Source organism: Mercenaria mercenaria, chromosome 19 (assembly GCF_021730395.1).
Source record: "Mercenaria mercenaria strain notata chromosome 19, MADL_Memer_1, whole genome shotgun sequence".
Classification (NCBI taxonomy): domain Eukaryota; kingdom Metazoa; phylum Mollusca; class Bivalvia; order Venerida; family Veneridae; genus Mercenaria; species Mercenaria mercenaria.
The window spans coordinates 29,047,996-29,062,347 of NC_069379.1; the positions used below are offsets into that span (position 1 = coordinate 29,047,996).

General features: G+C 32.5%; 1 protein-coding gene across 1 annotated transcript; it reads right to left on the reverse strand.

Annotated features, from left to right (window-relative positions):
- Positions 1 to 6,096: 6,096 nt before the first annotated feature.
- On the reverse strand, positions 6,097 to 7,975 carry LOC128551229 (uncharacterized). Its single transcript, XM_053531917.1, has 2 exons — positions 7,819 to 7,975; positions 6,097 to 6,673 (listed from the first exon to the last, which is right to left on the reverse strand). The coding sequence occupies exons 1-2, from the start codon at positions 7,886 to 7,888 to the stop codon at positions 6,336 to 6,338; spliced, it is 408 nt and encodes a 135-aa protein (XP_053387892.1). The 5' UTR covers positions 7,889 to 7,975; the 3' UTR covers positions 6,097 to 6,335.
- Positions 7,976 to 14,352: the final 6,377 nt, after the last annotated feature.

Consider the following 14,352-nt stretch of genomic DNA (forward strand, 5'->3'; position numbering starts at 1 on the left):
GTCATAGTCTTACTTTTTAATTTATTTCTTGTTTTGATGAAAAAATACGTATTATCGAAACTGAACATCAACTACTTCGGATCAGAATGAAAGAAAATTCGTAGAATAAACTGTTTTATTCTAAATGTTTTACTTCTTCTACTGTCATTTCTGGTAGTTTTCATTGTTTGCTACAACTTGCATTTAATCGTTTTCATGAACTATAAAGATTTCTTTGAATAATGTGTTTCCTCAAATTATGTTACTATTCACCCGAACTATGAACTGTAGTACAATCTTGAATGCGCGAAACTTTAGAGAGCCCGACCGCCGAAAACGTACGGCACGCAGATCCGGCAAAATTTTGGATTTGACCAGTTACAAAAAGCTAAGAAATAACGTAAAAAGTAATAAGGAAACAATCAAAACGCTACTTTCTACTTAAAAATTTTCTACGAGTAACCCTAGACAATATTGGAATCTGGTTAGTATGTTTGTAAAACAAACTTTTTACTAGCACTTTTAACCGATATTTCTAAATAATAATAAACTAGTATACTGTTGATTTCCTGGTCACGCACAAACCAAGTCAATTTTATTTAGAAGTCTCATTTTTTATATGATAAAAAGCAATGTCATAATTATGTCAATATCATGAGTTTTATTATTTACATTTTGTCCAGAACAGTTCTATTACTTTTACTTCTTGGTAACTCCCATCCAGTGCACATAATGTGTTGTACATGTAAAGAGCTAACTGCGTAACTTCACTTTGACTTCTTGTTTATTTATGACCTGTTTGTGTTTTTGTTATCGTGTTTTTTTTTCAAATTATCTTCTTAAAATATCATAAAAAGTACATATGCTACACAGAACTCGTTGACAAAAAGATGAAGCTAACCAGAGCTATATATAAAACACTTAGTATTGTTTTTATGATCTTCCAGCAGATTGCGACTTAATCTGATGAAAGGTTTAAAACACTCAATTAAGGATGTTTAAAATTGAGCTTTCAATTAACCAAATACACTAAATGCTAACACTAAAATTGTAAAAGGCTGAAAAATGAAAACAAATGCAATTTAATAAAGATAAAATGTAAGGGTAGATTTTCCGGAAGCACAGAACACCCAAAACACAGCCATAGAGCTATGCATTGCAAAGTAGGCCAACAATAAAAAGAAGCTGTAACGGAAAAATATTGCAGATAGGTTGCTTAAAAATCTAACAATTAGTACATTATAAATATATTAAATATTATGCAAAATACAGAAAAATGAGGGTGGGGTGGCGATGGGTAAATAAAAAAGGTCGGATGTAAAATTAAACAACTAGGTTTCTGTTATTTTTATCTTAATTTTTTTTCTTTTATTAAATGAACAATTATGTGACAAAGTGCTTAAAAACAATTACTACTTTGGACAGTTTCAAAATACCGAGATGAAGAAATAGTATTCAAGCATAGAAACAAACAATCCAGGTAAATATACAATGTTAAGGTCATCCAATGTTTTAAATGTACAACATATACACATCGAACAGGCCCAGGTCCAGAAATATTTGATTGGGGTTGGGTTGGGAGAGGGTGGCACCAGTTTAGAACGAAGGCGTCACCGGCAAGACGCAAAGCGCCCAGAGGGGCTATGTATGGAAAGATTCACTCCGTTCGTGTAAAGGGTTGGGTCAAGGTAGATTATGCCGTAGAAATGTTTTACAACAGGTATAAAATATTGGCCTCGGGTGCATTTTGGTCTAAATATTGTGATACTGGAGCTGATGCACTTTCTGAGGGGTCTGGATGTTGAGTACTGCTAAAAATTTTACCTGTCTAAATTCAATTAATATTCTAATATGAAAAAGGCACATAAGCACCGAGAGGGGTAGGAACGGGAAAAGATCCCTCCGCTTGTGTTAGGGAGGTCAGGTTTTGTTTTGTGTGAAATTTTTAAATCTACTGCATTTTGGGTTTTAATTTTGATGTACGGGATAGGGTACCATTCATTTTAAGGGGATCAGGGGGCTCTCCCCCTGTACAGTGTGGAATGGTGGCATCTCATTGATTTTTGGGTCTAAATTTTAAGAAAATATTATTTCTTTGCCAAAATAGTTTGGTGCAACTTTGATGAGTAAAGGTCACTTCTCAGTCAAATTTGGGGGCACTGAACCCCTTAGCCCGGCCCTGGATCCGGGCCTGCCACATGATACGGTTTTGTTTAGAGAGAATTGAGATTTATGCTATTTTTTCAGCTATGAGACAAAAATATCCATTGGTTATTTGTTTATAAGATAGTCTTTTTTTTTTAATATGGGAAACATTTTCATACGTTAATTATTAAAATACACCGATTGGGTATGTACTTTTTGTCATCTTTTTGCTTTGAAATTTTTAATTAATTCGGGTTTTAGACACTACCTTTATATGACATATTATTAATATTGTCTAAATGATCTACCACTTTGTCATTGGAAGGAAACCATAGAGCAAAAAACATGTTTCTTTTGCAAAGATAATGTATGTACTTCAATATGATCAGAATTTAAGCGACTTAGAGGTTAGCGAAAAAAATACAAGTCATATCGCTTTGTAGTTCAATTTTTAGACGAGCCTGTACATTTAGAAGCATAGTGCTGTTTTTACAGTAATGCATACGGAAAACTAAAAAATCAGAAGTATAACAAACAACTTCGAAATATTAACTTTTCTTCAAATCTAAAGTTTTATTAATAACTAGATATTAGATTTATATATTTATAAATTACTGAGACGAATAAGAAAATAATGTTCAACAGTCCAGTTTATACTTGACCATACATTTGCGTATATACAAAATCCCTATTACATGAAAGATGACATATAACACGAAGATGATACAAACGCAAGTTGTAAGCTAAATGTTATGATTTCCATGACAATCAGTAAATGCTTTATAAGATACAGTCGTTAGGGCGCTTTTATATTGACTGAAAACCTGTGTGTATATATCAGGAGTAATACAATATAAACTCGAAAAGACTGATACAAGCAAAACATTACTACGTATATACCTTCCAACATATCGCGTCATTATTTTTTCGTTAAGTAATGGTCTTTGATTACATTTCTTACCAGTTTTCGACCAAATATACGTTTCGGTTTACCCAACGGACTAGAATATATAATACCGTTACAGTAACTGTATCAAATCTGTAAAGTGATAAATCTTGATATTAACATGTATATAATGTATTGTTTATGCTACGGTGGTAAGAAGATATGATACAGCGATCTCTTTAATAATCAATAAATAATGACAAAGCAGAACTTTGTATGGCTTTTTTCACGAACCTTCATTGTTTATTTTAGCATATACATACCTTAAAACCTGAAATATATTCGAATAATCATTTTTTTTAATATTTATCAAAGAGTGAGATTTGTTCATAAAGTGCATAAACACTGAATTTTATAAAGCCTTCAAATATGGAAATAAATAAATATCTGTCTGTCCGCTTGTCATCTACGCCTTGCAAGAAGAAGATATAAACGTCTTTGTTGATCACCATTTTGGTGGTTCATATCTTTTAAATCCTGTTTTAATCCACCCCGCTAACAAATATATTGTAAATGTAGGTGTATGACTGGTTATTTCAATATGACATTGTTTATTTTCATTTTCAAAAGTTCGTTATTCAAAAGAAAATGAATAGTACTTTTCATCTTTAGAAATCATCAATACGATAATGTTAAAGAAATTAAAACTCATTGTCAAAAGGAATGGGAGATTTGTAAAAATAAATAAAGACCTTTATGTCTTCTTCTTACAAGGAGTAGATGACAAGCGGACTGACAGGTATTTACTTCATTCTATATTTGATGGCTTTGTTAGGTACGACAATGGCTGTTTAACATTTCGCGAGCCAAGGTTTGTCTATTTGAGTATACGCAATGCACCTTTGTAAAATATTCTAAGCAAAATTAGATATGCTATTTTCCCCGCAATTGACAGTTTGGTTAAGAAGAAAAAAAATAAAACCTTTTTAAAAGTTATTAAGTGTTTTTTAAGCTTTTGGCGATAGTAACGCACTAGACATCAAGCGTACAACTTTAGACAGGGAGTTGTACTTCTGTAATTATTTCGTAACGAGACATGAGACACGTACACAGGACTTTAAACATTGCTTTATATGCAGAACAATGTGAAATACAAAACAAAACAGTTTTTCTGTTTTCAAAAGCTGTTTAGTTTTTATTAAAACGATATGGATTTTAAAGGTCAAAGCAGCCATTAAAACTCTTATCGAAGAAAATCTTATGTTGTAAATACGTTACAATGTAACACTCAGTTGATTATTCTAAATCTGAAATAGAGCAATCTGGCTGTTTGTTATTGTTTCCCTAATCATATGGTCAAATTTAATTTTAAAACGTGTTAAAAAGAACACTTTAAAGTACTAGCATTTGATGGCGATTACTTTTCTTGGTTGTGTTAAATCTTATTTCGTGACGTTAACTCGAGTGACATTATAGCTGTTTTGCATCAAGAATATTTATCTGTATATTTCTAGAATTCATTTATTTCTTTTAATACTTCTCCAAAACTTTACATCAAATGCAAGTTGCGAAGGGACCCTTTCGAAGCTTTCAACGCTATGAAGCAACCAAGCAACACAATAGATGACTCAGTCAGTTTGTTTGAGTCCGCTCATGAGAGGCAATGAATTGTGCAACACCCTTTCATCTTTAGTTGAATTCTGTCAGAGAAAAAATGAATGTTCTTCATGATCCTAAATTACCAGGACACACTTTTTTGAAAACTGAAAGATTGTCAATTTTTAAATAATGCTCAATCTTCTAAACCGAGTGATGTGGAAGTTATATGTATCTCATGTGTATGTTTTAGAAGCTTATTTCTGAAATAGTAAAGCAATTTTAATCGAGGACGGTTTAGAAAATATTTTAGTACAAACATCCTTCAAAATTTAATTTCAGAGGGCTTAACAACTAAGGGCGCTTCCAGAATTATCTATATGGCACCCGAATGTTTTATTGATGGGTGGTGGGGTCCATACAAAAATCGTTATTTTGGGTGGTGGAGTTTATCAGAAATTAATAATTAGTATAGGTAGTGGGCTTCACAAAAAAATCTATATGGGTGGTGGGTAAAATGCATGGAAATAAACAATTATGGGGTGGATGTTTGATCGTCTCTCTTACTAGTCATTTGACGAGGCAAATAAATGGGGTCACATTTCAGTAGGGCCCGAAAAAAATCTCTCTTAATTAATTCCGGACAACTACAAGTCGCTACTTAAACAACCGCGATACACGAACCGCAAATTTTGACCTCGCGGACCGTCAAATAACTGTACAGACATTACCTCCTTGACATGCACATACACAGAGTGATCAAGCGAGCATGGGCCACCATGTGGAAAAAACTGGAGCACAGAAGAGGTGGCAAAATGGCTGCACAATGTTGGGTATGGGGATCTAATTGGGAAATTTCGATGTATAAAACAAATTCAGGTTGATGTTGGAAAAAAATAATTATAGGTGATGGGGTCAGAGGAAAATTAATAATTATAGGTAGTGGGGTTGGAGGAAAATTCATAATTATGGGTAGTTGGGTTGGAGGAATATTACAAATCATGGGTAGTGGGGTTGGAGGAAAATAAATAATTATGGATGGTGGGTATTTTCAGAAAGTGTCTTACGACCACAGACCCCCCCGTCCCCACGCAATCCCCCAATATCTTTAATTCAGGAATCGCCCTATTGTGATTCAGCGGAATTATTGATACTTGTAAAATACATGTAATAACTATCCCAGATTATAAGTTTCTGGCACTTTATATACTTTATGAATAATAATAAACTGAGGAAATAAGAGCAACTGGATGTTTCATTTTCCACTCAATGAACAATGAAAGAATGTTCATGTTATTTTTAAATGATCGGTCTCCATTTGTGAGCAACTTACACAAACGGCCGAAGTCAGAAGACAATCATCCAAATTAACTGGCTGGTACGAAAACCCGTTACTGACATTTGTTCAGAAACGGGCTGTCATCTTTTTACAGTACTAGTCATGCTGGTACGACATTTATTTGATTATACAAAGAATTTCTGCTTGTTATGGTGTAAGACACAAAGACTATTATCGGGATATATTGTTTATTATTAGTATTATACACAAGAAAATTGACAACTAAAATACTTGAATTCCGAAAATGACAATTAAGACTTTAAGATAAGATTTCCTTAAGAAAAGCGATTATGACATATTTTCTTGGTAAGTGTTTTATTACATTACAAATGCTTGTGTATGTACAACACCTTTGATGTGTCAAGTCCAAACTGCTTTTGTCACATTGATCTATATTTCATATAGAAGAAACCCCATAAACGAGTATCCAATATTATCATCCGGGAAATAGTTACCATAGAGAGACTGAGACTCCAAAGATACACTTTCATTCTTTTGAACTTTAGCAATAGTGGTGAAAGAATCACACGCTTCGATGGTCGTGCTAGATTCAAGGAGTTGATACCCTTTCTTTAGTAACAGATGTGTTGGTGAGGATTGACAGAAATGTACTTTGAAATGGTAGACGCCGGAAACAGGTGCAGAAAAATAGCCAGGATAGTCAGACTTGAATCCATTTCCGTCATTCAGTAGAACGGACCCTCCACGTACATGAAAGGCAATGTTTTCTAAAAAACAAGAAAAAGAAATATACAAAATTAACAGGATAGTTAAATAAATCTCGATTATTCAACATTATTTATACAAAAAAGTCATGGTATCTCCATATTTGTTTTAGTTTTCAAAATATATTTTTGTCGAATTTTATTAACTTTTTTTCGGTGAAAAAATGGTGTCCGCGTATTTTTCCCGTTAGATAAAGAACCATAATGAAACAGGAAAATGGATCGTTGTATAAACATAACACGTTTTCAATTTTTCATAGTCTCAAAGACAGTTCTTCTGTTAGAGATCCAAAATATATTCTAGAGCAATACTTATCCATATGTTGCCTTTGTTATATAAATTGATATTTGCTATTTATAATAACAATTAAGTAAAAAATCGTTGCATTCGACGGATATTGATTCTGTTATATGGCGGTACATTACTGCCGCGAGATAGGTACGTACCTATCGCAAGAGTTAAATTATTATCTTGATATTAAAAAGATTTTCCCACCAGGAAATAGTGTTGCAATCATTTAATCATTATATCGATATTTTAAAGTGGCATTTCTTTTCCAGGTAGCTAGCTCGGTACTTTTATAATTTACCTGAATATTTTGAACTTTTTCTAGGCTAACATGTTCCTAAACAAATACAGCATGATTATCTAGAAAATATAAGTTTCAAGAAATATGGTCAAGATTGAGATGATTTGAAATAAGAATGAAATGAAAGTGTGTAATGTTTGCTGACTGGCTGTTTAAATCATGGTGCTGCCTTATACTTGTGCCGCTAAGGCAGGTTCAATAAACAATGTCCACCAAACCGTCGTTAATAACTCTTGCAAAATTATCTTTAAATTAGTGTTTTAAACTCTATGTAGTTGCTTAGCGAATTGCATCTAAACATTTTCTTAAAAAGAGCAGAAATATGAATTGCGTACAGCATTTAAATTCCGACTGAAATAAGAGTAACGCGCTATTGTGTGTGACATATACGTTTACTCCATTAAATAATATTAATTGCCTTCATCTTCTATTTCATGAGCAATAGATTCGTGTCATATATAAGTGAGTACATATTGGAAAAGGTATTTCATAAGTCTTTTAAACTGAATGACAGATTATGTTCTACATATCTTAATTTAGAAAACAATATTATCTTACCTGCTGTAGTTAAATGGAGTGATAGTCCCGCAAGAATAAAACTAGCACTGGTATAAAATAGTGTTGCCATATTTTTATGAATTTGTTGACCGTGATAATTAAGATTTGAACTGAATGAAATCTACCCTAACCTTTTATATATTATCAGTGAAGAGGCGGATGGAGTTTCAACCTATGACTGATGTTCAGCTTATCAATTGTAGCCCATCTGCCAGCAATAGACAGTATCGTTATCTTTTTGAATCCTTCGTTAAGTTGCCTATTTTGTACATTAAGGTGTTAAAGTAACGTACCCTGTGAAGAATATATTAATAAGGATGAACATAACTTTAATTTTTTTAACATGTGCCCCATCCTTAAGATGTGGTAGAACATTACAATAAACTCACTTAAGTCTTATACAAAACAAAAACAACATAATATCACTATTTGTTGACGACAAACACAACATTTGTAAAGTGAAACTAAAATTTGATATATATGTTTAATTGTATAAAAGTATTCATAGAAATTCCAAAATATCAAAAACTAATTTTAACTTCTATCATTGCAGGTCAATATATGGTAGAGTAACCCTTTCAAAATAACTTATTTTTACAACTACCACCCTTTCTTCTTTCATATCTATCGAAAGATTAAATATTTGTGCATATATCTTAATGAAGATTTTTTTTAAATCTATCATCAAATTGTATCACAGTATATTTGGCTACACATTTTACTTTTCATGTATTTTTGAAATCCATTATACCAGTAATTAAGATGCAAAGCACGTATTGAATGTTTAGAAATGTCATATAGCACTTTTCAAATTGGAATGGCAAATGGAGACTCAACTGCCCTTGATTAAGTGACAGGTAATAATCCTGGACAGAAATACAAACCATATTTCTGACATGAAAGCATTCTACATGGAGCCAGCTCAGACTAGACGAAAGTGACCATTTGGTTTCATTAGGCATCGGCAAAGGGTTTATATCCTAGACACATTCAGCATCATTTTTACCGGTCACAAGTTATCTATTAAAGAGGAGTTAAAATTGAAGCAAAATTAATTTGAATTGAGATAGAAGTTAATTGCAATAGTAAAATATTAAAAAAAAAAATGACTGACAAAGTCCTAGTTCATTTATAAAAGTTCTCGTGTAGTTCGCAAAGCAGATCACTGTTTTTATGCTTTGATTTTGTAAGAAGACGTCAATACAATTTCTTAATTTAAGTGATTTGTAGCCAGGATATATTTATAAAGTTATTCATAAATAAATCACTCGGTAGTGTTGGTAATGTATTAAAAATTTAGACGTACAAACGTAATATGAAAGATATTAAATCTATGTTATACTTTTGTATATTGTTCATCTTGTATCTTATATTCGTGCTTTGTATAAACAAACTGTGTTTTGTTCACCATGAGGCATGCGAAAAAAATCAAGATTGACACAAATGTTAAGATGATAGTTATCAGAAAGAAGCTATGGAGTTTCATTTAAAATATCGTTATCAGTTTGCTGTTCTAGTTTATAAATGAGACAATGACTGGTGTACTAAACTCTCATGTTGAACCTCACCGACATAATTATTTAAATAGAAGCTATACACTGACGAGAGATAAACGCCTCTTTAAAATTCATTCACATTATTTTGTTAAGCATTATTCAAATTAGAAAAGAACAATTCCATCTGCAAATCTGATAATTTAAAAAAATGATGATTAATAACTAGGCGAATTTCATGGTCACATTATGGTTCAAATTTTGAATTTCAGTAGACTGGTCAGAGAAAAATCACTAACACAATCAATAGGGCGTGAGGCTACACCTACAGGCAAGCTCAGCAGCAAAATGTCGCCCAATGGCCCCGCACCAGTTACGTAGCAGATACCGTGAGATTCTTGTCCACTCCTGGTGGAGCGCTGTTATCAGATTCATGGACGTTGGCGGGCTGCGGTTGACGTTGACGTAACTGCCGTCTATGGTTATCCCAGGCGTGTGCAATTGAATTGCATTTCATTGAGCACGCCGACCAAGGCTAAACGTCAAAGTTGCTTGTCTGTAAACAGGTGGCACATGCATCGTGAGGTCGAACGTTGTCATGCTAAAAGATCAAGCTTTGATGTTGAGGGATTAATATCGGAGAAATATTTAATGCCTCAAATCGTATAACGTCTCAGCAAAGACAAAACCATTTCACAAAAATAATCTCCAAGGCTTTTAAATCCAAACTTTGGCGTAAATACCGTGTTTGATTGAACAAGTATACTTTTGAATGCTTTAAGCAGCTAAAGTCAATGTTGTTGACCACTTTAAAACCTGGTTTCTATTTCAATTCGAAGATTCAATTTTCTGGTAATCAATTTTGGAATAATAAAAAGATGCAAATTATTTTTCTTAAAGATCAAGACAAGTTTTACTCGGGTTTAATACTATTACATGTAAGTACTGCATCAACGGGTTATACTGCGCTTCGTGCTGTTGCTTGATTAGAATTGATAATCAATACCTTAAGTTAAATTTTGGTAATTTGAAGAAATCCATTGAGCAAAAACATGTTTCTTTTACAAAGATAATGTTTGCCCTTCAATGTGATCGTGTAAGCGACTTACAGGTATGCGAAAATATACAAGACAGGTCGCTTTGTAGTTGAGTTTTGAGACGAACTTGTACATTTAGCAGCAAAGTGCTGTTTTACTGTAACGCCGACTGAAAACAAAAGTCAGAGGCACAATCCTTTTTAATCACAAAAAATTGAAAAATATTAACAAGTTTTATGAATAACTAAATTTTAGATGTATATATAATGAAACGAGCAAAAAAGAATAAAAAGAAATTCAAATGTCCAGTTTATACATGAACCTACATTTGGGTATAATAAACAAAATCCCTATAACCTGAAAGATGATATTTCACCGCAGGAAGTACGTTAATTTTTATGATTTTCATGGAAATAGGTATCAGCTTTAGAAGAAACATTTCTCAGGGCGTTATTATATTTTGCGTTTGTGTTAATGTGTGTATGCGTGTGTTCGCGCGTGTGTGTGTGCGTAAGTATGTACGTGTCTTGCTGTTCGTGCGTGCGTGTGTGTGTATGTCAGGAAGAATATGATATAAAATTGATAAGACTGACAAGCAAAACGTTATTACGTATATATCTTCCAACATATCTCGTCAATAATTTTCAGTCAATAATTTACAAGTTTTCGATCAAGTATATGTTTTGGTTTACGAAACGGACCTAAATGTAAGACTGTTACTGTAGCAAATCTGTGAATTAAAAAAAATCTGTATATTAAATTGTCTGTAAGGTATTGTTTATGCTACGGCAGCAAAATGATATAACACAGCGATCAAAACTTAGTATGGCTTTTTTCTCGAACCTTGATTAGTATTTTTAGCATATGGCCGTATGCTTATTAATATATATTCTGTATGAAGTACCTTTAAACTTGATATATCTTCGGATAAACACCTTTGATATTTATCAAGTCGGGAGATTAATTTATAAAGCGTATAAAAACTAAATTTAGTCATCTACAATTTGCAAAAGGAAGATAAACGTATATAGATTGTATTTATGTTTACAAATGTTATATAAAGAACTTTGATTTACGTTAGTTTGATGGTTCATAACTTTTAAATCAAGTTTTCAACCACCCCGATCACATCTATTTAGTAAACGTACTTGTATGACTTGTTATTTCAATTTGACCTAGTTTATTTTCACTTTTTAAAAGTTCGTTTTCTAAAGAAATGACATGAGAGTATATTTCATCTTAAGACATTATAGAACAAAACTAATTGTCATAATATGTCAGGGAGTCGGTGACGTAGTCAGGGATTAAGTTGCGCAGTGGCTTGCAGGTTGTACAACAACGCCAGCGGTCCGGGTTCGATTCCCTCTCTCGGCTGATATCCCGACTAGTGTTCAGTGCTCGATGATTCACTTAAATTGATACTGTTTCCAGCAGTATAGGCCTAGACTAAATGCTTGGGAGGTAAATATGACGCCTGCCGCGGGCTCGGCTGGAGATAAGTTGTTCTGTCGACTAACCAAGTCACTTTACCTTTTTTCAAAGATGTAGATATACAGACTGAGCTTAATATACAGTATATTGCTTTCGTGATCGTATATTGCTTGCGTGATATTGACTTGATTTGACCTACTAAAGGATGCATAAAAGTGAACAAAACAAATATGCAATCACATTAAATGCTAAATTTAAAGACTACAGACACTGCAAAATAGAAACAAATTTGCTGAAGGCTAAAAATACGTATTTTAAAACTTACGTATGACATTTGTACCTTCAGTATTTTCTCTATTGTACAATAACAGTTGAGTGACAGGGCATTGATTTTTTTCAATTTACTACACCGAAGAGATAGTAATCAGGAAGACCCATCGCCCAACTAAACAAATAAAGTAGAATATATCTACAGGCTCATCAAGTTGAACTATAGCGTGATTTTACAGGCCGCCCTGAGATTTAGTTTGTTGATAAAACTGAAGTTATTTGAGTATAACACTAAGACTTTTATTGATAAGCAAAATGTTTTCATGTCAATATTTTTTTTCAGTTTTAAAGGTTTCTTAAAGTCTCATATTTTGAAAATGACTCATACAGTGTAAACGTAACTACAAGGCTTTCTTTGGCGTTAGTAACACATTGAAAATAAGGTGTACATGTACAAATTTATATAAGAAGAAGTTCCACTTGTGAAATTATCTAGGATCTAAAGATGAAATGTAAATGTGTTCAATTGTTAAACTAACATTTAAAATTTGAACAAACATTTCTCAATATTCACTGATTGTGTTGTAATTAAAAATTTTCATCAGCGAGACTGTTTGCTATGTAAACGATACATGTAGGCGAAATGGCATAGCACGAATGCATATTCTGAAGAAAAAAAATAAGCACATATCAAATATTTTCAAATACATAGTTGAATGAATAACTAATATTCTTAAGAAAATGTTTTGCCTAAATTATGTCAGAACGAATTTCGAAACGATTTTTAAACTACATTTTCAACTATAATATTTTAGTAAATGAACCTACATTTTTATATATACAAGTAAAACTATGAGCCAGGAACGAAAAGTATACAGCCGCATATTGTTAGCTGAATTCAATTATATTTGTAAAAGTTCGATATCAGCTCAGGAAGTCATGTTATGACAATTCGGATTTTCAAATTAAAGCTTGCAGTTGGACGTTTGTACTTATTTTTTTCTTTTGTACATTGAACGATTTTGTGACAAAAAAATTGTCTAAACAATGTCTGCATTGAATTGTTTCAAAAACGATAATAAAGAGATAGTAACTGTGATCCATAACAAGTAATGAATACCATTTTGTCTATCCTTTTGTTTAAGGATGTAAACGTCAATTTATGTTTTGGGGATTTGCTATCATTTACAACTCTGCGTAAAATTAAATTGCATCCCACTAATATATTAAACCGACAATTCTATGATAAACATCAATACAGACATTAACTACACTAAAACTTAAATCGCACATATATTTTATTTCAGTTCATGTCATACATATCAAAGTTCAGCTGCCTTTAAGGCAATGTGACACGTGCACAATGAAATATAAATTACCACTTGTTCAATATGGAAGGTACTCATTTATTAAACAGCGAGTTTTAGATGAGAAACGCCGTTTAGATTGAAATTGATAAGTATATTTGCCTGTTCATAACAATGGTTCTTGTAACATAACTAGAGATACATGTAGGATATAATGTTTAGTCTTTTTTTCTCTGGACTGGTGGCAGTGGCGTGGCAGAGCAGTCAAAGTTTGTCTCTGGCTTCAAACCGTTTGCTTTGCACTTTAATGGTCTTCAGTAAGATGAACTATATGTTATTATACTGACTGTTTTTCAATTGTTTGTGATGATAATTATCCGGAAGAAGACAGATTTATAAAACAACTACACGAATTTACCAATAAAAATACTTAACATAGGTTAACATAAACATTTTGAAGTTTCTTAGTCCGATATGGAATGTATATTTCTCATTCTCCTTCCCCGATGGGCTATAAATTCAAAATTCTTATCGAAAAAAAGGTACCAAATTCAAAAGTAAAGGACAACGGTTGCAATGGAAATGTGCTGTCGAAATCAGGATACTACGTCTCGTTTTATGTGTAAAGATTCTGAAATACAGCAGTTCAAACCTCAGTGGTGGCAACTTTTTTATTTGTTGTTATACAGAAAAAGACAACTACTATATCAAACGGAAGGTCACCGTAACAAAATTTTCGGGTAAACTGAAAGTGCTGGTCATTTTATTACTAATTATTGCTAATTATTAAGTTATCTCTTGGTTAAAAAATGTTTATAAGCACAGAAATTATATGTCTTATTTGTATATGGTCATCACAACACCAAGTGTAGTCAACAAAACACATACATGCAATCTGCACTGTAGTTACGAAGTGGATGTTTAACTACATGGGGCTTTCGTTGAGAGATGTTAAACTAATTAAATATACATATATATCAATCGGTATGTATTTAT